Consider the following 25,713-nt stretch of genomic DNA (forward strand, 5'->3'; position numbering starts at 1 on the left):
GAGCTGCATGTGGCTCGCGAGCCGCCGTTTGCCGACCACTGGGCTAGGAGAACAGAGAGGACAAGCTGATGGGTGGGTGGTTGCAGCTGGTGGGCTTCCTATAAGCGGCCATGCTGCAGCTGCATCCAAAATGATGATGTTGGCTGCACTTGGTCTACTTGTGAGCTCCCTGAGATCCGGGGCCACAGCAATCTTGCTCACTGTTGCCTCTCAGTGCCTGGCTCAGAACCTGAAACTTTGTGGGGGGTGGGGAGGTGGGGGAAGAAAGAAAGAAAGAAAGCAAGAAAGAAAGCAAGCAAGCAAGCAAGCAAGCTATGGGAAGGAGCTGTCTCCACCCCATCCCCCAAAACCCCTCTTGGTAAATGGAGCAAAGGGCAGTGGAACTCAGCCCCAACTTTCCACTTGAGCTGCTTGGGGTCTGGGAGAGTAAGTCTCCACCAGAGAGGGCTTCAGGGAAGCTGCTTAACCTCACCGTGCCTGTTCCCTCAACTGGAAAATGATAATGACTCAGTGCATTGAGGGTATTGAATATGCAGTCACCATTCTACAGGCCTTCTACATATGAACTCATCTACCCTGACAAGCCTTTGAGGTGGGTGCTGCAATTCTTCCTATTTACTGGTAGAGACACCCAAGGCCACATAGCTTGGAAAGCCAGGTTTTGAACCCCCAGAAACCTGGTACCCAAATCCATCCAGTTGACTCCCAGGATACACCGCTCCCAAAGTGCTGGAGGGTAAATGATTGATATACAGGAGATGTCTATTAAGTGTAATTATTGTTCTTTTTAATTATAATTCTGCTAGAGGGCGCTGGGAGGGAGGGTGAGTCGGGAGAGGGCGGGTCACCAGGCTGAGAGTTTCCCAGGGGAACCTGCGATGGGTGTGGGGTGTATGTGTGTGTGTGTGTGTGTGTGTGTGTGTGTGTGGCGGGTAGGGGGTGCGCCTGCTACTTGGCAGCCTTGCTGTCCGCTTTTGGCGGCGGCGTCTGTGGGTGGGTCCCAGTCTTTGGCGGCGGTGTTTGTGGGCGGGTCCCAGTCTTTGGCGGCGTGCGTGGGTCCCAGTCGTTGACCAGGCACTGCGCCTGCTGGTAGTTCACGTGCGGGTGCCTCTGGCGGAGGCGCAGGCGCACCACGTTGTAGTCCACCTCGTGCCCGATCCTCTTGCAGTCGAGGCTGCGGGTGAGGTTCTTGTGCGTGGTGCGCAGATCCTCCAGGTTCTTTTCCACGTGCGAGATGTGGCGCTGCAGCTTGTCAGTGCCCTGGGGGGGAGGGCGGGCCGTGTTGGGGGACCGCCCAAGCGGAGCCAGAAAAGGGACGGGGGAGGAGATGAGGGCAGGGAGGAGGGGGGCAGACTCCTCTGGGCCAGATGTGCGCGAGGAAGGGAGCAGGCTGAAGAAATGGTGGGCCTCGGATTGGGGGGGGGGCGGGGGGCGCACGTGGGCCAGAAGGGCTTGAAAAATTACCAGCGACGGGGCGGGGCTGAGGGAGGGGTGGGGCCTGGGGGTGAGGGCCAGCATCTGGGCAAAGGGTGCCAGGAGCTTCCTCAGGGCGGCACCGAGAGAGGAGTCGGGCCATGCGTGAGTGGGGCGGGGGCGGGGGCAGGGGACTTACATGTGGGGACTCATTTGGGAGGTGGTTGAAGGACCTGGGCCACGTGTCCTTGAGGCCGAAGTCTCCCCACGGGGAAGGGGAGGGGCGTACCTTGGTGAGGTGCGCGGGCTCCGGGAGTTGGGTGCCCACGTGCCTCTGGTACACGCGGACCAGGGGTCTGTCCAGCTTCTCTCGCGTCTCCAGGTGACTTTTTGACAGAGGACCCTGGCGAAGGGCGGGGTGCCGAGCAGTGAGGCCCCCTGGACGCGGGCATCCCCGGCCTCCTCCCCGCAGGCCCTGCCCCCTAACCATACCTTGATGAGGCCGCGGGTGATGTACATCTCCTGGTTGAACTTCGTGCAGCGGTGGATGGTTCCCCTCATCAGTCCTACCGTCATGTTCATTCTTTCCTGGGTGGGTGGGAGCGCAGGGGGATCACGCTGGCGCCCCGTCCACTCTCTTCCCGTGTCCCCCCTTCTCGGCCTCGGCACTCCCCCACCCTGGCCCCCCAGACACCGCCTCCGAGTTGCGCCCACGCGCGCACCTTCAGCTCCGTGGTCTCGCGCATCTTTAGGGCCAGCGAGGAGCACACGCTGTCGCTGATCTGCCGCTGCTGCTCCCGCACCTCCTCCTCGTTCTTGGCCATTTCTTGTAAGGTGTCCTTGGACTCCATCAACAGCCGCTTGGCTTCGTTCAGCGCCGAGGCGCACTCTGCAGGAGGGTGGGGCCCGCGTGGATGCCAAGCCCTCCTTTCCCCCACCCTGGCTCTCCCTGTCCCTCTCTTTGGTTTGTTTATTTATTTTTTGTTGTTAATCCTCACCCCAAAGATATTTTTCCATTGACTTTTTTTTTTTTTTTAGAGAGAGTGGAAGAGAGAGGGAAAGACAGAGAGAAACATGATGTGAGAGAAACACATCGATCCTGCAGGAGCCCTGATCAGGTCCCGGGCTGGGGGAGGAACCTGCAACCAAGGTACATGCCCTTGAGCAGAATTGAACCAGGGACCCTTTGGTCCGCAGGCCGAAGCTCTATCCACTGAGCCAAACCAGCTAGGGCTGCATACCTTTCTTTTATTGCTACTGTGGTGGTGGGCCTTGGGCAAGAGGGCTTTCCTGAGGGCCTGGGAGAAGGCCCAGGGGAGGGGCTAGTGGAGTGAGGAGAGGGTGTGGGAAGCAGGAGCAGGCAGGGTGAAGAGCGATTCCAGAAGGGGGGCTCAGCTGGAGCCTGGCTCTCAGCCCTCTTGTTTGGTGTAGGGGGACAATGCCCCAGGAAAAGGGGAAGCTGAGAAGTGGAGGGGGAGTGGATGGGCACCCACTACAGTGGACTCCTTTCTGAGGGGCCCTACCTGGTGTGTACGCGCCCACGGGGTCTGGAGGAGGCGTTTTCTGACCCTGAGTGTTGGGGGTGGGGACTCGGGAGAGGTCCACCCAGGAGTGGCGGCCGGCCAGCTCCAGAACCTTGTCCAGGGGCTTGTTCATTAAGTCCACAACTTGGAGCCTCTCCTTGCAGCAGAAGACCAGGGTGTCTCGGCAGGAGGCCAGGGTCTGGGGGCGAGGAGTGGGAGAGAGGCTGAGCTGAGGGCGGAAAGCGTGCTGGGAGGGTGGGGGTGGCTGGAACTGATTTTTCTGCTGTGGGCTGAAAAGTGTTTCTGCCTTTGAACTGACCCTCTTCGGTTCTAATTGTGGCTGAAAAGAAGCAATTTTCAAGTCGAAGTTCAGACATCCCACCCTCTCACCCTCTGTCCAGAAGCCTTCGTGACCCTGGGAGTGGGGAGAGTAGGAGCAGTAGGGCCTGGTGGCAGCTTCCCTGTCCTGGGTGTCCATTGCTTAGGTTCTGTGTCTGGCTCTGCCCTGGCACCCTGAGAAAGCCCCTCCCCCATCGACTTCCCTATCTGTACAGTGGAGAGGGAGCCCTGGCTATGCCCACATCTCTGTCTTCCTGTGCCATCCTTTTCCTCCTCAACTTGCATTCACCTCATCCCTAGCCTCAGAGTCCCACTTTCTCTTCTCTAATGAGTAGCAGGAGCCCTCTGCAGTCCCCAGAGTCCCTCTCTCTGGATCTACTGCATCTGGACCTTCACCTCATCCAAATCCTATTTCCACCATTATAAAATAAAGCATTCTAATATATAAAAACCCTGGGTCCATCACATCCACAATGACTGGAGGCTCCACCAACCAGAAGTCAGTCCTGCAGTCAGTGCTGGGTTGCCATGGTGACTCAGCACTAACTGCTGAGGGAGCTGCGAATCAGGCCCAGAGAGAGGCCTGAAGAGAGACGCAGGGTCTGACCTGTAGCCTCTGTGGCAGCTGTTGATAAGCACTTGCCTCTCTCTTTCTCTCTGGGCCTGGCCAGCAGCCCCGCCTCCATTTCTCTCCAGGCTCCACAGGGGCTGCTAATCAGCCCCACCTTTCTGATCAGGTCCCGTTGATAGGCCCAGAGACGCTGACTGGCATAGAAACTGACCAATCAGAACCAAATCTGGGTCAACTGTGAGGAGCCAATGGCTGCCTAGGAGGCAGAGTTTTTGATGCTGACTGGCATAGAAACTGACCAATCAGAACCAGATCTGGGTGAACTGTGAAGAGCCAATGGCTGCCTAGGAGGCGGAGCTTTTGATGCTGACTGGCATGGAAACTGACCAATCAGAACCAAATTGGCCAGCAGAGGAGGACAGTTGGGGGTGAGATCAGGCCTGCAGGGGAGGGCAGTTAGGGGTGATCAGGAAGGCAGAGGCAGTTAGGGGTGATCAGGCTGGCAGGGAAGGGCAGTTGGAGGTGAGATCAGGCCAGCAGGGGAGGGCTGTTGGGGGCAACCAGGCCTACAGGGGAGGGCAGTTGGAGGTGAGATCAGGCTGGCAGGGGAGGGCAGTTGGTGATCGGGCCAGCAGGGGAGCAGTTAGGTGTTAATCAGGTCAGCAGGGGAGCAGTTAGGGGGTGATCAGGCTGGCAGGCAGAAGTGGTTAGGGGCAATCAGGCAGGCAGGCAGGTGAGCAGTTAGGAGCCAGCAGTCCCAGATTGTGAGAGGGATGTCCTACTGCCGGTTTAGGCCCAATCCTTGGGATCAGGCCTAACCGGCAGTCAGACATCCCCTGAGGGGTCCCAGGTTGGAGAGGGTGCAGGCTAGGCTGAGGGACCCCTCAGTGCACAAATTTTGTGCACCAGGCCTCAAGTATATCTATAATAATAAAAACACAATATGCTAATTAGACTGGGCAGCTGAACGACCTTCCGGACTTCCTTCCAGATGTCCTTCTGGATGACTCGGACAAAGCTGGGGCTGCGAGGGCCAAGGCCCTTGCATGAATTTCGTGCTTCGGGCCTCTAGTATATACACTGAGTGGCCAGATTATTATGATATTTGAACACATAATAATCTGGCCACTCAGTGTGTATATATATATATAAGGGTGGTTGCCAGGGGCTGAGGGGAGGGGGAAATTCTGAAGAGCTAGGTGCATTAGAGGCCTGGTGCATGAATTCATGCATCGGTGGGGTCTGGCCAGCCTGGCTAGGGGGAGGGGACATGGGCATGGCTGGGTCTGCCTGCTGGTCGAACTCCTGGGTGAGGGGACAATTTGCATATTAGCCTTTTATTATATAGGATATACACTGAGTGGTCAGATTATTACGTGTTCAGAGATCATAATAATCTGGCCACTCAGTGTATATATATGAATTTCAGGCATCGGGCCTCTAGTATATATATATATATATATATATATATATATATATATATATATATAGCCAACGACTATAATGTCATAACGACTGGATGACTGGTCACTATGATGCCCAGCCCCTGCCCCCGGCTGGCCCCACCCCTGATCAGCCTTTCCCATCCCGATTGAGGGTGGGGCAGCTGGCCAACTCCCCCGTGGCCCCTTGCCCAGGATGGCCCCATCCCCCAGTGGGGACTCTCCACCCTGAAGGGGGCGTGGCTGGCCTGCAAACCATCTGCAGCTCCTCGCCCAGGTTGGCCCTGACTCCCAATGGGGAACCCCCCCCCCCAGATCCAGGACCCCCATCAGGGCAGGCCAGCTGGTCCCCATCCATGCACCAGACCTCTATCCTATATAATAAAAGGGTAATACGCAAATTGACCCTAAAGGCGGAATGATCAGAATGATTGCTGGACCAGTCACTATGAGGTGCACTGACTACCTCTAGGTTCCTTTCCCTGGCCGGCAGGCTCCCATCACCTGATAGCAAATGAGGAACTGGGGGTGGGTGGCCAGGGATGTGGGTGGTGCCAGTCCAAGGCCCTGCCCTGCCAGTCGCCCCCCACACAGAGGGCAATCCACAGCGGGGGTGGGGCTGGTGAGCAGGCGGTAACAGCTGACCTCTCACTCTCTTCGCCCGGCCGTCAGGCACTGATCACCCTATGGTGAAAGGGGAACCGGGGGTGGGTGGTGGCGGTTTCGGGGCTGGCAATGGGCAGCCAGAGAGGATGGCCCTGATTGCAGGCCAGGCTTAGGGACTGTACCTGCACACAAATTTCGTGTGCTGGGCCTCTAGTATATACATACATACATACATACATACTTACTTACATAGATTCAGCCTTAAAAAAGCAGAAAACCCTGTCATTTGTGACAACATGGATGAAATAAGCCAGACGCTTAAAGACCAATACTACATGATCACAGTTATATATGGAATCTAACATAGTCAAAGTTATAGAAGCCAAGAATAGAAGGGTGGTTGCCAGGGGCTGAGGGGAGGGGGAAATGGAGAGATGTTGGTCAAGTGGTACAAAGTTTCAGTTATGCAAGATGAGTAAATTCTGAAGAGCTAGTGTATAGCAATGTGCCTATAGTTAACAATTCTGTATTTTATAATTGACATTTGCTTAAAGGGTAGATGGTAAGTGTTCTCACCACACAGCATAGTAACTATGTAAGGTGCTGTACACCTTGATTGTGGTGATTATTTCAAATGTATACATATACCATATCTCAGGTTGTACATTTTAAATATATGTATACTAGAGGCCTGGTGTGCAAAATTCATGCACAGAGGGGGTGGTGTCCCTCAGCCCCGCCTGCACTCTCTGCAATTCAGGACCCCTACACCTTTTTCTTATCTAGCTAACCACTTCACATTTAAAAAAATTAACTGAAATATCACCTACTCTAGGAAATCCTCTTTGAACAAATGTCTTGAAAGTATTTTCACAGTATATCATTCTTTTTCTTTAACAGCTACTTAGAGTGGATGCAATGTGGTTTTCATTCTTGCATCTGAATTTTTTCTTCTTGCTCTTGTAATAGCAAAGCTTATCCAATTTACATTTGCCCTTCAAGGGCTTATATTTGGTTCAGTTTCTAGTTTGCTCCCTGCTTTTTTTTTAAGCAATAAATTTGGGTTGTGATAGTAAGCCTCACTTGTAATCAAGCCTGTAGGTCTCCTTATCTGAATATTTTTATAATACCTATCACTTTAGCATACCAGAGATTGTGTTCATTTATAGAAAATAACAATAAATGTCACCTGATCATTTGATCTTCTAGTAATATTTTATAGTAAATATTTTATATATTAGTATACTTGTTGAGTTCAGAGAGGATGGGAGAGGGAGAGAGAGAGAAAGAAACATCAATGATGAGAGAGAATCATTGATTGGCTGCTTCCTGCATGCCCCCCTACTGAGGATCGAGCCCACAACCCTGGCATGTGCCCTGACCAGGAATCGAACCGTGACCTGCTGGTTCATATGTCAATGCTCAACAACTGAGCCATGCCACCCAGGCTATATGTACAATTTAAAATTGTTAATTATACCTCACTAAAGCTGGGGAGAAAAGGATTTGAGACCTAAAACCACAATCCTGCCACTGGCGAGTCCTGTGCCTTGGGTGAGGCCATCTCTCTCTGAGCCTCAATTTCCCCATCTCCAATAAGAGACCACAGTTTCTACTTCACAGGAGTGCTTAAAGGAGCTGACTCAATGACTGCACAGGGCTTGGCACAGAGAGGGTGTTCATTGTTATTCTGAGGCCCAACCCCATCCCTCAGAGCAAAGCAGAAATCCAGTGAATGTCAAGACAGAGTTAGTTGTTGTTGGTGGTCCCCAAGGTCAGAGCGGTTCGTTCATTAGGCAGCCAGGGGTACCCCTCCAGCCCTCTTCACTGGGTCCCAGGTATTCCCGACCTTGAGCAGGGCCTCTGATTTTTCCATGTCTTTCTCCATTTTCCTCTTCATGCTCTTTAACTCCTCTTTCTCCCAGGTAAGCATACTGTCAGCTTTGTCAGGGATCTGGAAAGTGAGGAGGGACACTCTCACTCCCAGAGAGGCTGGCAGGAGAGTTCTGCTGGCCAGCAGGAGGGTGGTAGAGGTTTGCCAACTTTATAAACTCTGGGTTGTGGGGATGGAGTCGGGGGTCTCTCTGAGAAGACTTTATCTTTTCAGGGGGCTAGAGAGTGGGGCTGGGTATCTCCCTTTCACAGGTAGGAGTCCAGTGAGCTAGGATGAAGATTTCTCTAGGGCTGGGGGACCCCCTTCCTTGGCAATGGTGTTTACTCCCCCTCCCCCCCACCTCCCAGGCCAGTAGTGAGGAATTTCATTATAGGGATGATGACAGCTTGCTTTTTTGGGATCTTACCCTCTGAATTTCGGGGCTGGAACTAGGAATACCACCCCGTGAGTGGGGTCTCATCCCTCCCCAGGGAGGCTGGAATGTTCCCGCTTTGGGGTCCAAGTCTAGGGTTTCACTTTGGGGGAAGATTTCATAGGACTGGCACTAGGTAGGGGCTCTCCCTGGCTGGAATTAACTCTTGGGTGTGGGGGCTGGGAGTCTGAGGGTCTCAACCTGTAGGCAGGACCTGTTCCTTTATTTTCCCATGAGGCCTGGGGAGGGTTTCTCACTCACTGAGGCTGGGGAGAGGTTTTTTGTTTGTTTTGTTTTTGTTTTTATAAACATATTGAGGAGAGTTTCATGGGTTGGGACCAGGACATCACCCACTCTTCTCAGCTGCATATTTCACTGGGCGTGGCATTGAGGGTCTCATGACCACAGTCAGGTCTCACACTGGGGGCCTGGGGGCTGGGTGGGTGACTACATGCCTGGGTTGGGGGTTGTGAGCTTCACTGGGAAGAATTTCATCTTCCATCTTCTGTCCCTCACTGGGGGTCTGGGAAACATCCCATTTGGGTTAAGTGGACTGAGAATCTCATCCTCATGTGTGTGTGTGTGGGGGGGGGGGGGGGGGCGGGGAGGGGGGAAACCTCCCTCTCTGGGGCTGGGGACCAAGACACCTCATCTTGGGGGTGTCCTCATCTTCTTGGGCCCTTGCTCACTGGAACTGGGGCCTGGGATGGGTGGTTTCTCTGCGGGGCGGGTTTCTCCCAGGGTGAGCTAAGTAAGGCTTCGGTCTTGGTGACTGGGCTTGGGTGGAGGAGGGGTATCCCACCTTCTCAGACTCGGGCCGGTAGCCCCGCAGCTTGACGCTCTGCTGGTTAATTAGCAGGCCCTTGCGCACCTCGCTGAGCCTGTGGTCAGTGGCCTCGCGCTGGCGCTGCAGCAGCTGCACCTGCCCATTGATCTGCTGCTGCGCGCGGCCCAGGCGGGCGGCGGTGAGGCGCGCCCCGCGCGCGTGCGCCTGCACCAGATCCACCGTCTGCAGGGCGCGCGCATCGCGATTCAGGGGCAGCGGCAGGCGCGCGTGCCAGGCCGGCGGCTTCATCTTGCTCCTCCACAGCGTGACGCCCTCGCCCGGCGGCGGCTTCTCCAAGGTGCTCCCATCTTGGAGCATCTCCACGCGGAAGCGCCAGGGCAGGATGTAGGCAGCCCGGCAGAGGTGGTGCGCCACGTGCGGGTCCCACACGCTGTCCTTGGGCTGCCACATGGTCACGGCCTCCTGCCCGCAGCGGTCCGTCAGCTGCTGTGCCTCCAACATCTTGGCCTGGGCCTCCTCGCGCCATTTCGGGGCCCCGACGCGCGTGCTCTCGCTTTGCTCAACCTGGGGTATCAGCACGGGCATGGCCCCTTGCTTGGTGCCCTGCCTGGGCCGCGTCCTCCACGGGGAGAGGCAGGGACACTCAACTACACGCACTTCTCTCCTGTCCCGAAGCGTGAGTGAAGCGGAGCCTTCATCACAATGACCACGGAGTTCCAGAGGTGGGGGAGGGGGACGGCGACAGGGAGGCGCTGGATGCAGCCTTTGGAGCTCTGCAGAGGTGGCTTGGAATCCTAGCTCCTTGAGAAAGAGGACCTCGTTTTACCCGCCTCTCCCTGTTACTTCTTACCGGCCAGCAACACGGGCCTTTGTCCTGCTCTTAGGACACGCTAAGCTCTTCCTCCCTTCAAAGCGCTGGATTTGCTGTTCCTTCTGCGTGGCATACCCCTTCCCCTGTTCTTCCCATGGCTGGCTCATGTTCAATCTTCAGAACCCAGCTCGAACATCACCATCTTCAGAGGATCTTTCCTTAGCACTCTATCTAAGCCTCACTGTCTCCCGTCACGCAGGATTTTTAGTGCAAGAAACAGAAGAGGGGACCTCACCATCCGAATCACAGTAAAACATTCACAGAAATAGAGTCCCGTCTGAACTTCCTGTTTCCATGGAGGAAGAAAAACTGTTTCCCCACTGAGACTCTTATGGGGAATTCCTCCAACATAGGGAGCAGGCTAGAGTCTGGGGAAGGAAAAAGGGACCACTAACTACTCTCTATTACTCTCCCCCCCACCCCCGCCCCCCAATTCTCCACCTCCTTTCCTCTCAGCAGTAGCATCTTTACTTGGGCACTTGGTAGGCGCCTCAAATCACGGTCAAGATCCTAGAGCCAGACAACTCGGGTTCATATTATCATTCTGACATTTCCATCTGTGTGACCTTGGGAAAGTCACTTGACTTCTCTGTGTCCTTTGTGTCCTTACCCATTAACTAGGATAACAGGATTTGTGGCATGGGTTAAATGAGTTCATAAGAGTGAAGTGCTTCAACAGTGGCTGACATTAGAGTAAGCACTCTGTAAGTGCTTACTTTTCATTTTTATTCGCTGAATGAATAGATGAATGAGCTTTTCTAATACTAGGAGATGCAGAGAGGGTTTCATAAAGAACCGGGGAGATAGCTTACTGGGGACAGCATTCAGCACTCAACCATCCATCCTTGCTTTATTCATTTAGTGCTTCCATGTTCCCACCTGGAGGATTTCACTGTCCTGGTTTGCGGCCTGGTGTATGGAGTATTTCTGTTGGGTAGTGTTGTGCCAAACTACCTTGTGTTCTTGTGTCAGATCTACATAAAGATGATTTTGGCTTCCACATAGGTCTGTGGTGAAATTCATTATGGCTATGGGTGGAGGTGTAGTCTGTCCTAGTCTGGCTTTTATTTATTTATTAATTATTTTTTTTAATATGTTTTATTGATTTTTTACAGAGAGGAAGGGAGAGGGATAGAGAGTTAGAAACATTGATCAGCTGCCTCCTGCACACCCCCTACTGGGGATGTGCCCGCAACCAAGGTACATGCCCTTGACCGGAATCGAACCTGGGACCCTTCAGTCCGCAGGCCGACGCTCTATCCACTGAGCCAAACCGGTTAGGGCTAGTCTGGTTTTTAATTGGTTCAATGTATTCATGCCAACAAGCCCCAGTGTATACCACCATTGTCTGAGCATTGAAATCAGTATGTGCCACTGCCCACTGTTCAGTTCACCAACTTCTCACTTTCATCTTCCAACCCCAGTTTGTATCAACTTCTAAAACTCTCCTCTGATTCCTAGTTTTGATGGTCCATTTTGGACATTTTTCTCTAGTTTGACACTAAGCCTGTGTTTGAGGACGAGGCAAACCACCTTCTGCTTTCAAAGCCTGCTGATCACAGCTTGGGTTGGCATGTTCTATAGACTGAAGTTTGTGTCCTCCCTGCTCCCCCCCCTCCCCCCAAATTCATATGTTAAATTCTAATGCCCAATGTGAGGGTTTCAGGAGGTGGGGCCTTTGAGAAGTGACTAGGTCACGAGAGTGGAGACTGAATGAATGGGATTAGCACTCTTCTAAAAGAGACCGAAGAGAGCTCCCCTGCCCCTTCAGCCCTGTGAGGACAGTGAGAAGACAGTGAGAAGACAGCTGTCTACGAACCAGGAAGGGGTGGGCCCTCACCAGACACTAAGTCTGCTGGCACCTTGATCTGGGACTTCCCAGCTTCCAGATCTTTGAGAATTAAGTTTCTGTTGTTTCTAAGCTACCAGTCTGGGGCATTCTTTATAGCAGCCCAAACAGACTAAAACAGCAGGTGCCTGGAAGGAACCATAGTAGGGCTGGGACTAACGCTCAGTCTCCAAGAGATTTAACTGCATGTGGCTGAACATAAATGATGCTCAAAAAATGCTACAGAAACATTTAGCTGGGAAAACTTTTCACTATTACAAAAACTCAAATACCTCTCTTAAGCTAACAAATGAACCTGTTTTCATGCTATGAAAGTAATGTATGCACTGAATCTATGCTGCCTAGCCTAGTTCCTGGCATAAACCCAGAAAAATATAATGAAGAAAAGAAAAATCATCTGTAATTTCATCACCCAGAGATATCTATCCTGATCATGTTTTGATTTCACTCTAGCCATTTCCTGAAACTCCCCTTCCCCCATATACATGGGTGGGCAAAAGTAGGTTTACAGTTGTTTGTTTAGAAAATAATACAACAATTGATAAATAATAATACAAGAACAAACTCTGTGTTTCATGTACTCACAACCATAAACCTACTTTTGCCCACCCCTGTGTGTGTGCGCACGTATGTGTGTGTGTATTTATACATATCTGTCCTCCTCCCAGTATACTAATGCTCAAATATGTCCAACTCAGACCAATGGGGAATAATATTTGTGAAATTAGCTCTCTGATTTTTATAATGAAGGTTGTTTTACAGAAATTCCTTTGCGTGACCATCTTTGCTGGGACCACCTATTCTATGTTATGAGTATTACAAAATGGGGAGTGGAATTCTCTCCTTGGATTAAATAGAAGGAAATTGCAGGATGTATGAGGAAGAAAAACCTTCTAAAACTTCTAGCTTTTCTTTCCTTTTTTCCTTTGTTATTGCACGTTGATGCCCTTCATTCTGAAATCTTGGCAGGTAATTATCAGAGACCCCTTTTCCGGTTCCCTGATGTCTTCCCTTCTGGGGCACCAGCTCCTACTTTTAGTAGGTGCCCCCTTTCTCTTGGAGATAATCACATCAGTTAGTCTCTCATTCCAGGGGGATATGACCTAGAATCAGTTTTGTCTTTGAGAAATGAGGTCGCTTTCCTGGGGGAGGTGTCAGGAGAGAGTGGGAAGCCCCAGGCTGGGAGGGGAGATTCTTCCTGGCTTTTACCAGTCCCTCTTGCAAAGGTGGTGACCCTGCTAGTTGGTGAGGAATAAGGACTGGTCTGTATGGCTTTAGTCCCCATCAGTCCCCTAAAATGGTTCAGGCAAAAGTTAGTCATGTCCTCCTGCAATTCACAAATTCCATAGTTTCTTTTTTATTCCATTCAACTTGACCTGTAGGTAGAATTTGAAATTGTTTACTACCTGAAACGTGAATCTCCTCCCCTGTACTCTATCACACTTTTCCCTTTTGCCTCTAATCTTGATCCTTCACTGGCTGGTTGTCTGACATCCACTCCCTCAAATATAGTGTTCTTCAGTCTTAAAGATGGCTCCCAGGGGCCCCCATCTTCTGGTCTTCGTGCCCTGTGTCATCCCCTCCCTTTGCATGTAGGTTGGATCTAGTTCTAACCAATAGAATGTGACAAACATTAAAGGATACTCCTTCTAAGATTAGGTTATAAGAGATTATGGTTTCTACCTCACTCTTTCAGAAATGGAAAGACCATGTGGCAAAGAATTGAGGGAGCCTCTGGCCATCAGCCAGCAAGGACCTGAGGTCCTCAGTCTAATATCCTGTGAGAAATTGGAGCCTGCCAAAAACCACATGAGTGAGCTTTGAAATATACCTTTTCCCAGTCCAGCCTTCAGATGAGATAACAGCCCCAGCTGTTGCCTTGTCTGCAACTTGGTGAGAGACTCTGAGCCAGAGGACCCAGGTAGGCCATGACCAGATTCCTGACTCACAGGAACCCATAAAATAAATATTTGTTGTTTTACGCTGTTAAGTTTTGTGATAGTTTGTTTATGCACCAATAGCTAACTAATGTATTAGGTTCCCATGTTCTAGTCACTTCTCATTCCTCACCTTTCCCCTGGAAAAGCTCATCCATATTGGTGGATTTAGATGTTACTTATTAGGTTAGGGTAACTGTGGCTTTAAGACCAATGGGTAGGCAAGTGCCAAGTTTAGAATAGCATCCAAGTTCCTACCATCATTTGCAGAATATCAGTTCCTTATCACCTGGCTCCTGCCCACCTTTCCTTCCCCATATCCAAACACTCTGTCCTTAGATCATTAAGGATCAGCCATGCTGGGGCTCACACTCACCAAGTTTATTTAATCTCATGGTCTTTGTGCTTGCTTTCCCCCTCTTCAGATGTTCTGAATTTTCATATGGCTTACCCCCTTTCATCCTTTAGGGTTTTGCTCAAATTTTATCTCCTAAAAAGCCCTTTTTTGACCATCTGATCTGAAGTATCATACACCATACCATACTGTATCACTCCTTCTCCTCATAATACTCATCTGTTTGTGATTCTCTCACCTCCTTCTCTATATACTAGCCCTTTAATGGGTCTCTTTTCTATTGGCCTGCCACAGTGTTTTTTTTTTCTTTATTGATTAAAGTGTTACATATGTGTCTTTATCCTCCCCATTGTGCCCCCCTCACCCCCGGCTCATGCCCTCACCCTCCTGGTGTCTGTGTCCATTGGTTATGCTTATACGCATGCATACAAGTCCTTTGGTTGATCTCTCCCCCTTACCCGCACCCTCCTTGGCCTTCCCTCTGAGGTTTGACGGTCTGATCGATCTTCTCTGTCTCTGGATCTGTTCATCAGTTTATGTTGTTCATTATATTCCACAAATGAGTGAGACCATGTGATACTTATCTTTCTCCAACTGACTTATTTCACTTAGCATAATGCTCTCCAGGTCCATCCATGCTATTGCAAATGGTAGGAGTTCCTTCCTTTTTACAGCAGCGTAGTATTCCATTGTGTAGATGTATCACAGTTTTTTATTAATGGGACTCTTATCTTATCTCCCTTAGTCCTCAGTGAATCTATGCTGCCTAGCCTAATTCCTGGCATAAAGCAGGCCATTCATACTTATTTTTTGAATGACGGAATGATGGTGGCTCTGCCATACTTGGACATAGTCCATGAGTGGACTAACCAAGACTCTCTGCTGCGTCTGCCATGGACATCTGTGTTCTGGCTGCTCCATTTCCAAGCACCCTTCTAATTTATGGGGGAACCCAAATTAGGTGAAAGGCAGGGTTGATGGAGGGCCTCACCCATTGTCATGGGTTGAATTGTGTCCTCTCAAAAAGATGCTGAAGTCCTGACTCCAGGTACCTGTGAATGTGTCCTTGTTTGGAAATAGGGTCTTTGCAGATGCAATTAGTTATTATTACACAAGGTTATACTGCAGTAGGGTGGAACCTTAATCCAGTGATTCTTGTTCTCATAAGAAGGCTACATGAAGACACAGAGACATACAGGGAAGATGGCCACATGAAGAAAGCGGCAGAGACTGGAGTGATGCATGTGTCAGCTAAGGAACACCAAGGATTGCTGGCAACCACTAGGAACTGGGAGGGGCGGAGAAGGATCCTCCCCTAGAGCCCTTGGAGGGAGCACGACTCTGCCAACACCTTCACTTCAGACTCCTGGCCTCCAGGTTTGTGAGAGAATACATTCCGATTGTTTTAAGCCACCCCGTTTGTGGTGATTTGTTATGGAAGTCCTAGGAAACTAGCACAATGACATCTGTCTCTTTAGTCAGAGGTCCCTTGCCTACCCCTGGCCTGTCTCTCTATGGGGCATTCCCAATCACCTGTGCACACGGAAAGCACCTCTTCAGTGCTCAAAGAGCAGAACCAGAGAGGCAGCTGTGTTCTCTCCTGGTGTTCTGAGCTCATCATCATTTTCTTCTTTTTTAAAATATACTAGTATATTTTTATTGCTTTCAGAGAGAAAAGAAGAGGGAGAGAGAGATAGAAACATTCATGATGAGAGAGAAGCATTGATTGGCTGCCTCCTGCATACTCCCCCCATCACCCCCCGACTGGGGATTGAGTCTGCAACCCGTGCCTGTGCCCTGACTGGTAATTGAACTGGGTCCTCCTGGTTCATAGGTCAATATTCAACCACTGAGCCACACTGACCGGGCTGAACTCATCTTCTGTATGTCAGTTTCCCACCTTAATCTTAATGCTCCTGTCATCTCCTGCTGGCCAGATTCCTGGAAACAGGGAGCCCATTGATATGGTCCACACAGATCCATCCATTACCTGGGGTGCAGAGCAGGTTGGAGATGGGTCAGGGGTGGACTTGGGGATCCACCAGAAAAATCTCTTTCCTAATGGTTGATTGATTGAGTTATTTGACAAATATTACTGAGCTCCTGCTCTGTGTCATCACTGGGCTTAGAACCAGGAGCCAAGAGTGATGAGAGACAAAGACCCTTCCCCTATGGAGCTTCTCGCCCAGTGGGAAAGATGGAAAATGAGAAACTAAACTAAGCCACCAAGTAGTCGGGTGAAGAGTAGGCCTTGTGGTTCCCAGCTGCCACTGCAGCCTGTCCATGGCCACTTCTCAGGTGCAGAATGCTGCTTCCGGGGTTGGCTGGCCCATCGGTGGCCCAATCATGGCTGAGTGGGAAGAGGGCAGCGCTGTGAAGGCCAGCCTGCTCCGCAGCAGCTCCTTAGGGTGGACGTTGGTGGGAGCACGGGGCTGCAGGGAGCCATACCACTTTTCTGGCATCCTGTGCCAACATATCTGTTGGGAAAGATGTGTTTGATGCTTACATACAGAGGCTGAAAAATCAGAATCTGGAAGGCTGATTTATACTGGGATTCTGGCCCAAACAACATCTGGTGTGAAATGTTTCTCTTACTCTGCAAGTGTGATCAGCCTTGCCTTTCTATCACACATTCTTTCACTGAATAATATCATATGTGGAAGCCTGCCTTTGCAAATCTTATTTTATGGCATCAGAGGACGCTTTCTAGTGACCACCCCCGCACTGCTTCTCTTTGTTACAAAAGGCTAGGTCACTGGTTGTGCCACGAGGCCACAACAGACACTGGTAAAGCCATTTCTTATAATGTTGTGCTTTCAGAAATGAGTACAGGGTTTCACCAGAATGACATGAAGATTCCAAACACCACATTTTATGCTAAAGCAAAACCACTGTTAGTTAATCCAGGTCTTTTTCCAAACCCTGAAGACTATGACCATCTAATGGGCTATGACAAACCATTCACTTTTGATATGGAAGAAACCAGTGAAAACAAACAGGTTAAAGATGAGAAATGAGTCTACTGTTTTGATGTTTGTGCTTGACTGTGATTTATGTTCCAATGTATAATAATAATATTACTATTACCTTTGTTTCCTGTTAAAAAATAAAATAAAATAAACCACTGAGATCATGTCTGATAGAAGTAATTGCTTAAGGTGCAATAAATCATCATCATTATCATCACCATCATCATCATCATCATCATCATCATCATCATCATCATCATCATCAAATAAATCCCATTATAAGCAACACAATAAACTGCCAAAATGACATGATTCTATTTTTAAAAAAATCATGGTAAAATATACATAGCGTCAAACTTACCATCTTAACCATGTTAAGTGTACAGTTCAGTGGCATTAAGTACATTCACATTGTTGTGCAGCCCTCACCATCCATCTCCAGAACTTTTTCATCTTCCCAGACTGAAACTCTGCCCCATTAAACACTAACTCCCTATATTCCCTCCCCGCCCTCCATTTCACTTTCTCTCTCTGAATCTGATTGCTCTAAGTGCCTCATATAAGTGAAATCACACAGTATTTGTCCTTTTGTATCTGGATTATTTCATTCATCCAGCATAATGGCCTCATGGTTTATCCATGCTGTAGTATATAGGCATGATTCTAATTTCGATAGGAAAAATATCCTTACCTAAAAGTAATCCAACATGTTAGTGAAGGTTATGAATGGGATTTGTTTGAATTTTTCAATTTCAGTTTATATTCAATATTATTCTGTATTAGTTTCAGATGTACAGTATAGTGATTAGGTGACAATCATAAACTTTATGGAGTGGTCCCCAACACCCCCTCCCCCCAATATTTCAAGTACCCATCCGGCCCCATACATAGTTATTACATTATTATTGACTAGATTTCCTATGCTGTAATTTACATCTCTGTAGCTATTCTGTAAAGACCAATTTCCACTTAATCCCTTCACCTTTTTCACCCAGCCCCCCAGCTCCCCTCCTCTCTGACAACTGTCAGTCTGTTCTCTGTAATTAAGAATCTGTTTCTATTATTTGTTTATTTATTTTGTTCTTTAGGTTTCACACATAAGTGAAATCATATGATATTTATCTTTCTCTGTCTGACATTTCATTTAGCATAATATCCTCTAGGTCTATCCATGCTGTCACAAAAGGTAAGATTTCATTCTTTTTTATGGCCAAGTAATATTCCATTGTGTATATGTATCACAAATTTTTTATCCACTTGTCTATTGATGGACACTTGGGTTGCTCCCATATCTTGGCTATTGTAAATAATACTTCAATCAACATAGGGGTGCATATGTTCTTTTGAATTAGTGTTTTAGGTTTCTTTATACCCAGAAGTGGAATCGCTGGGTCATAAGGCAGTTCCATTGAAAAATTTTTGAGACACCTATGCACTGTTTCCCATAGTGGTTACACCAATATGCATTGTCACCAACAGTGCATAAGGGTTCCCTTTTCTCCACATTCTTGCCAACACTTGTCATTTGTTGATTTATTGATGATAGCCATTCTGACAGGGGTGAGGTAGTATCTCATTGTGCTTTTCATTTGCATTTCTCTGATGATTAGTAATGTTGAGCAACTTTTCATATGTCTATTGGCCATCTGTATGTCCTCTTTGGAGAAGTGTCTATTCAGGTCTTCTGCCCACATTTAAAAAATATTTTTTTATTGCTTTTTTAGAGAGAGAAAGGGAGAGGGAAAGGGAGAGGAAGAGAGAGAAAGAGAAACATCCATGTGAGAAGATCAGTTGCCTCCTATAGGCCCTCCCACTGGGAATCAAGCTGGCAACCCAGGCATGTACCCTGACCTGGAATTGAACCAGCAACCTTTGGTGCATAGGACGATGCCCAACCAACTGAGCACACCAGCCAGGGCTCTTCTGTCCACTTTTTAACTATGTTGTTTCTTTTTCTTTCTTTCTTTAATTCTTTATTGTTTAAAGTATATCATATGTCTCTTACTGGGTTCTTTTTCTGGTATTTAGTTGTATGACTTCTTTATAAATATTGGATGTTAACCCTTTATTAGATATATCACTGGCTAATATGTTCTCCTATTCAGTGGGTTGTCTTTTTATTTTCTTGATGGTTTCCTTTGCTGTGCAAAAACTTTATAGTTCGATGTAGTCCCATTTGTTTATTTTTTTCTTTTGTTTCCCTTGTCCGAGGAGATCCATCAGAAAAAACATTGCTATGAGAAATGTCCGAGATTTTACTGCCTATGTTTTCTTCTAGGGTTTTTATGGTTTTGAGTAGTACAAGTTTTTAATCCATTTTGAATTTATTCTTGTATATGATGTAAGAAGATGGCCTAGTTTCTTTTTTTGCATGTATCTGTCCAATGAACCAAACACCATTTTATGGAATAGACTGTCTTTACCCCATTGTATATTCTTGCCTCCTTTGTCATAGATTAATTGACCATATACATGTGGATTTATTTCTGGGCTCTCTATTCCATTCCATTGATCTATATGTGTTTTTATGCCAGTACCATGCTGTTTTGATTACCATATCCTTGTAGTATATGGATTGATATCATGTAATGTGATACCTCCCATTTGGTCTTCTTTCTCAAGATTGCTGTTGCTATTCCATGTCTTTTATGTTTCCATACAAATTTTTGGATTATTAGTTCTAGTTCTGTGAAAAACACCATTGGTATTTTGACAGGAAATGTGTTGAATTTATGGATTGCTTTGGGTAGTAAGGACATTTTAATGATGTTAATTCTTCCTATCTATGAGGATAGTATATGTTTCATTAATTGGTGTCTCTTTCAATGTCTTATAATTTTCTGAGTAGAGGTGTTTTACCTCTTTGGTTAAATTTATTTCTAGATATTTTATTTTATATTTGATGAAGTTAGTTGCACTTTCTGATAGTTCATTATTGCTGCATAAAAATGGATTTGTGTGACTTTTTTGTTTCCTTCTACACTATGCATTTTCCAAATTTTCTACAATAAACAGTTATTACCTTGATCATAAAAAAAATCTTTAAAATGTCTGTCCCCCGTTCCTTTTCGCTCTCTTCTCTGCCGTGCTGCTGCTTCCTAGTGTTCCTCGCTCAGGCTCCCAGCTCCTGCAGCTGCCGCCCAGGACACACTGAGATCCTGCAGTGTGTTTCTCATGGCCTGTTTATTGGGATTTTATTTCTTTTTCAGTTGTGATGGCTAATTTTCTTTGCAGTAGTCCCCCTTTATTCATGGTTTTGCTTTCTGCAGTTTCAGTTACCCATGGCCAACTGTGGTCTGAAAATAGTAAATGGAACATTCCAGAAATAAACAATTCACACGTTTTTACATTGTGCTCCGTGCTGAGTAGCGTGATGAAACCGAGCCACCCCACTGTGCCCCAGTGTGAATCAGCCCTGTGTCTACCATGTGTGCTGTATGCACTCCCTGACCATTAGTCACTTAGCAGCCGTCTGGGTAATCAGATTGGCTGTCATGGCATCGCACTGCTTGTGTTCAAGTAGACTCATTTTATTTTTTTTAAGTACACTCACTTTACTTAATAATGGCCCCCAAACCATTCACATAGCTTTTATTACAGTACATGTTTTTATTGCAGTACATTGTTATAATTGTTCTATTTTAGTATTATTGTTAATCTCTTATTATGTCTAATTTATAAGTTAAACTTTATCACAGGTGTGTATGATTAGAAAAATAGTATACAAAGGACATCACTAACAATCTGGGAATGTAACCTCCATAGGTAAGGGCGTGACTACTGTGCTTATTGTTCAAATTTATTTATTATTTTTATTATTATTTTTTTTATAAGGGTCAATGAGTGAGGCCTCTGGTTGGGGACCTGCGGTATGGCTGGTGTAGAGTAAGTTGGGGAGCAGGGAGATGAGGAGGGGCCAGAGGAAATGATGTAGGTTTTATTCTAATATATTGATTTTTACAGAGAGGAAGGGAGAAGGATAGAGAGCTAGAAACATCTATGAGAGAGAAACATCAATCAGCTGCCTCCTGCACACCCCCCACTGGGGATGTGCTTGCAGCCAAGGTACATGCCCTTGACCGGAATCGAACCTGGGACCCTTGAGTCGGCAGGCCGCCGCTCTATCCACTGAGCCAAACCGGTTAGGGCTGTTCAAATTTATTTCTATTGAGATATAATTGACATACAACACTGTCAGTTTAAAGTGTACAATGTGTCAATTTGTTACATTTACACATTGCAATATGATTGAATGGTAATGTCAGTTAACACCTCTATCATATCACATAATTATCATTTCTTTTTTTGTGATGGGGTCAATTAAGAGCTAGTCTTTTAGCAACTTTGAAGTGTATCATACAGTGTGCTGTTGTCTGTCATCACTATGCTGTGCATTAGACCTCCTTTTATCCATGTCTGTTCATTTTTCTACTGCTGCTTCTAAGTGCCTGTCTCGAGGGAAGACTCAGCAAGAAGAAGATTCAAACAGGAGAGTTGGTGAAGGTGTGGTGGTGGGATAAGGAAGCAGTAGAGGATGGTGCAGTAACCTGGAGCGAGCAGCACCTGGGAGCTGTTACTGTCTCTGAGCAGGAGCAGGAGGAGGAGGGAGCAGTTACTGCCAGAATCTGAAGAGGGCCACCTGCCAGGACCTGGGGTCTACAGTCCAGGGGCACAGCCATCTGCAGTGAGAGTGGAAGGAGGGGCCTGAGGGCAAAGTGCCCTGGCCTCACTCTCCTCCATCCTTCGGACCTCCCGCAAGTGTCTTCCTTTCCCTGAACCCAGCCAGGACCAGAGAGTGAGGGAGCCTGTTGGTACAACCCACGAGGGTCAAAGTCCTAGGACACAGAAGCAGGCGAGTGTCCCAGGAGGCCATGGGGAAGGTCTCCAGCGCTATTTCTCATCGAGACAGAGCTCTGAGGGCCGGGCTATGCTTCCCTGCTCAGAACAACGCTGGACACAAAACAGATGCTCGGAAATGTTAAATAAATAATCGGGGACTAGAAGGAGACTGATTTTTAAATTGTGAAGTACACATAACAAAACTTACCATTGTAACTATTTCCCCAGCTTTATTGAGATACAGCTGACATATAACACTGTGTAAGATGAAGCATGTGATGATTTGTTACATTTGTGTATTGCAAACCATTACCACCATAGCCATTATAACCACTTAAAAGTCACGGGTCAGTGGTATTAAGTACATTCACGATGTTGTGCAATCAACATCTGGTTCCAGAACGTTTTCATCGCCCCAAGAGGAAACCCCACCTCCATTAGCAGTCACTGTCCATTCCTTTTCCCCTTCAGCCCTTGACAACCACTCAGCCGTGTTCTGTCTCTATGGATTGACTTACCCTGAATATCGTATATCAGTCTAAACCCAGGCTGAATTTGGAGGGAAATGAATTCATCCCCTCATCTTTGACTCTCCTCTCCTTTTCTCCCCTGAAATTCTGCCCGTGGTTTCAGTCACGTCACTTGCATATTGGGCCACTCTGGTAATCAGGAGGCGGGGGGCCTCCGAGGAGGGGGACCTGGCCTTTCTCTCCCTTCTCCTCTGCTCCCTTTGGGGCCCTGGGAACGATGGGGAACCTGACAGCTGATAATGAGACTCCCTCTCCCTTAATGACTCCGGGGGCTGCGGGGATGCCTCAGGCCAACTCTGCCCTAATTAATTAATTAATAGGGAGCACTTCCCACAGAGGATTAGCCTCGATTCCTCCTGTCTCAAGCTCCTCTTAGCTTAGCCCCTGTTCAGGCCCCACCCTTCAGACAGGGCAGTCATCTGGGACAGCCTGGGGATGCTCCATCCTAACACTGGGCCAGAGCTGGAGCCACTGGTCAGAGTGGGCCTGAGGCAGGCTCCAGCTCTGGCTCAACAATGTGGGCTGTGAGCCCCTTTTACACTGTAAACGGAGCCAGTAGCCTTTCCCTTATTGAGAGAATGCGACACTCCCAGAGCCAGGGTGAGGGGGAGAATGGGCATCACTTTGGGTGTATCTGTAATTTCAAAAGAGTGAAATACGTCAGATTCTTTTTATCATTTATTTATTTATTTATTTATTTACTAGAGGCCCGGTGCATGACATTTGTGCACTGGGGGGGAGGGGGTAGGGGGGAGGTGTCCTTCGGCCTGGCCTGCACCCTTCGCAGTCCGGGAGCCCTCGGGGGATGTCCAACTGATGCCCATGGGAGCGGGCCTAAGCCGTCAGTCAGACATCCTTAGTGCTGCCTCAGAGGCGGGCCGCTGCACTCACCAGCCATCAGCCCAGCTGTGGCTGAGCAGCACTCCCCCTGTGGGAGTGCACTGACCACCAAGGGGCAGCTCCTGCATTGGGCGTCTGCCCCCTCATGGTCAGTGCGCATCATAGCGACTGGTCATTCTGATGTTCACTCAATTTGCATATTACCCTTTTACTATATAGAATTATGTAGGATTTTTCTCTTTTAAAAAACTATTTTCAATTATAGTTCAGATTCTTTTTTTCTTTATGAGTCATTCTTTGGAGGTATAGTTACACTATCTTTTCTCCACTCGGAGGTAATAAAGATATTCTCCTAAAAAAAGATAAATCATATTTCAATGTCAGTTGAACCCTCCCCCCAATAAAACTAATGCAAAAATCAGTGATGATCTATAAAAACTACTTTAAAAAATATTAAAGTAGGTACAGAGTATTTAGTGCATTGATAGAGCAGGCTCTGCTTAGTCCTGTTGTTTATCCTTGGGTTTGTTTCCAATTTTTTAACATAGTGAATAAAGGTATTATGTACATCTTTGAAAAAAAATCAGTGGTGAGCTAAATATAAAAGTTTAAAGACAGAATAAGTGAGTGTTGAGCCAAGCCATATGGTAGACCGAAGCAAAAGAAAAATCAGGAATTCGGATCCTGTCCTTTTTTTGGAAAATGTTGACATTTTGTTAATTGTGGATATTTTGCATTCATTTTGGATATTGAATAATGAAATGCGTTAATATTTGGGAGATCTTTGCAATTCAGTGAACTAATATTTTTTGAACGACTAGTGCATGATGTTTCAAAATCATGCATGGGTAAAGATGCACTCAATAAACTTTAATGTTAATTTAAAAAGTACAAAACTTCACTGATAATTCAGATCCCACTTTGCAACTATCCTTTAAGAAACTAAAATGTGTTGCGTTTTGGTGCGGTCTCAAAGAATAGTCACAATGACCTGAAAAACTGAGCAAAATATTCTTTCCTTTTTAAATTACCTGTTAGTGTGAGATTGAATTTTCTTCAAATACTTCAATCAAAACAACATATCCCCACAGATGCAATGCACAAAATACATTTAATTCTCGTGATTCATGGTAATTTTGTTGTAGAAAGTTGTGCAAACACTGAATTAGTGGATAAATCATTGCTCCCAGGGAGATAGACTGGGTGAGGTTGCTGCGAGCCTCTGCTCACATTTTTGTCAATCAGTCATCAACCTGACTGTTTTATGGGCATTTCTGTTTAAAGACACCAATTTAATATGGTCTATGATGATATGTAAGTATCTATATGTAACTCATTGACATTGAATTCACAGCCCAAAGCATTATAACTCATGCCTGAATGAAGCTTACCTAATACATAATTTTCTCTGTGGCGCACATCACAGCCTTCTTATGCTGACAAACAGTAGATAGCACTTTAGAACTATGCCTGGGAGCCATTTTAAAATCTACAAAAACGAGAAAAACGTGGCACCAACTAGGTGGGAAGGCCATCTTTCATAGTAAGGCAGCTGGTCCAAGAAGGCAGAGCATACATAGCCTTGTTCAACCACAGCTGGGAACACACCTGTTGGCCAGTTCAAGTTTTGCACTGCTCTGAGCAAGCTCGCTAATGACCACAGAAGTGCCACGAGCATTGATTTTTGGGTTACAAATACGTTTACGCGAGTGGGTGGATTTGCTACTATGGAGTCTGCCCATAATCAAGATCAACTGTATGAACACCCCACTTTCTTTTTATTAAGCTGGACATGAAAGCCATTTGCAAAAGTGTGAAACATTGCCCCTCTTCTCACTAATTTTTTCTTGTTTTGGAAAATGTTATTTTTCATAAAATATGCTTTTTATGTGAAAATGAATAAATACATATTTTAAAACCCTCAGCTTTAATTTCTAATACAGTAATTATTAATTGTATAACTCATATAGATGCATATTCCTTGGAGTCCTCCAGGATCTTATTATTTTATTTACATTTTAAAATTAATTGTTGGCATATAATATTATATTAGTTTCAGATGTACAACATAGTGATTCAACATTTATAAACCTTATGATGTAATTGACTACCACAATAAGCCTCATAACCATCTATCACCATGCAAAGTTATTACATTACTGACTCTATTCCCTGTACTGTACATGATTGTTTTAATCAACAGACACAACTTCTTAGAATAATTTTAGATTTACAAAAAAATTGAAAAGGTAATACAGGGAGTTCCTTTATCCTCTCCACCCAACAATTTCCATTATTATTATTATTATTATTATTTTATTTTTTTTAAATATATTTTTTTATTGATTTCAGAGAGGACGGGAGAGGGAGAGAGAGAGAGAGACATCAATGATGAGGGAGAATCATGGATCAGCTGCCTCCTGCATGCCTCCCACTGGGGATCGAGCCCACAAGCCCAGGCATGTGCCCTGACTGGGATTCGAACTGTGACCTCCTGGTTCACAGGTTGACACTCAACCACTGAGCCACACTAGCC

General features: G+C 47.1%; 1 protein-coding gene and 1 pseudogene across 1 annotated transcript; one reads left to right on the plus strand and one right to left on the minus strand.

The window, feature by feature from the left end:
- Nucleotides 1-771: 771 nt before the first annotated feature.
- CCDC105 (coiled-coil domain containing 105) lies at nucleotides 772-9,688 on the minus strand. The gene is made up of 7 exons (XM_008157872.3): nucleotides 9,003-9,688; nucleotides 7,744-7,848; nucleotides 2,937-3,135; nucleotides 2,136-2,302; nucleotides 1,906-2,001; nucleotides 1,703-1,816; nucleotides 772-1,260 (listed from the first exon to the last, which is right to left on the minus strand). The coding sequence occupies exons 1-7, from the start codon at nucleotides 9,570-9,572 to the stop codon at nucleotides 949-951; spliced, it is 1,563 nt and encodes a 520-aa protein (XP_008156094.2). The 5' UTR covers nucleotides 9,573-9,688; the 3' UTR covers nucleotides 772-948.
- Nucleotides 9,689-16,345: 6,657 nt separating this feature from the next.
- On the plus strand, nucleotides 16,346-17,098 carry LOC103300945 (transmembrane protein 70, mitochondrial-like; annotated as a pseudogene).
- The last annotated feature ends 8,615 nt before the right edge of the window (nucleotides 17,099-25,713 follow it).

The sequence above is a fragment of the Eptesicus fuscus genome, chromosome 6, assembly GCF_027574615.1.
Source record: "Eptesicus fuscus isolate TK198812 chromosome 6, DD_ASM_mEF_20220401, whole genome shotgun sequence".
In the NCBI taxonomy this organism is placed as follows: Eukaryota; Metazoa; Chordata; class Mammalia; order Chiroptera; family Vespertilionidae; genus Eptesicus; species Eptesicus fuscus.

Bases quoted from the DNA above. Each gene is read 5' to 3' on its own strand.
- CCDC105 (XM_008157872.3), bottom strand. From the start codon at position 9,572: ATGCCCGTGCTGATACCCCAGGTTGAGCAAAGCGAGAGCACGCGCGTC. The intron at 3,136-7,743 runs GTCGGGAATACC...CCTCGCCCCCAG, and splicing joins AATCAGAGGCCCTGCTCAAG to ACCCTGGCCTCCTGCCGAGA. The intron at 1,817-1,905 runs GTATGGTTAGGG...GCCCTTCGCCAG, and splicing joins TCACCCGCGGCCTCATCAAG to GGTCCTCTGTCAAAAAGTCA.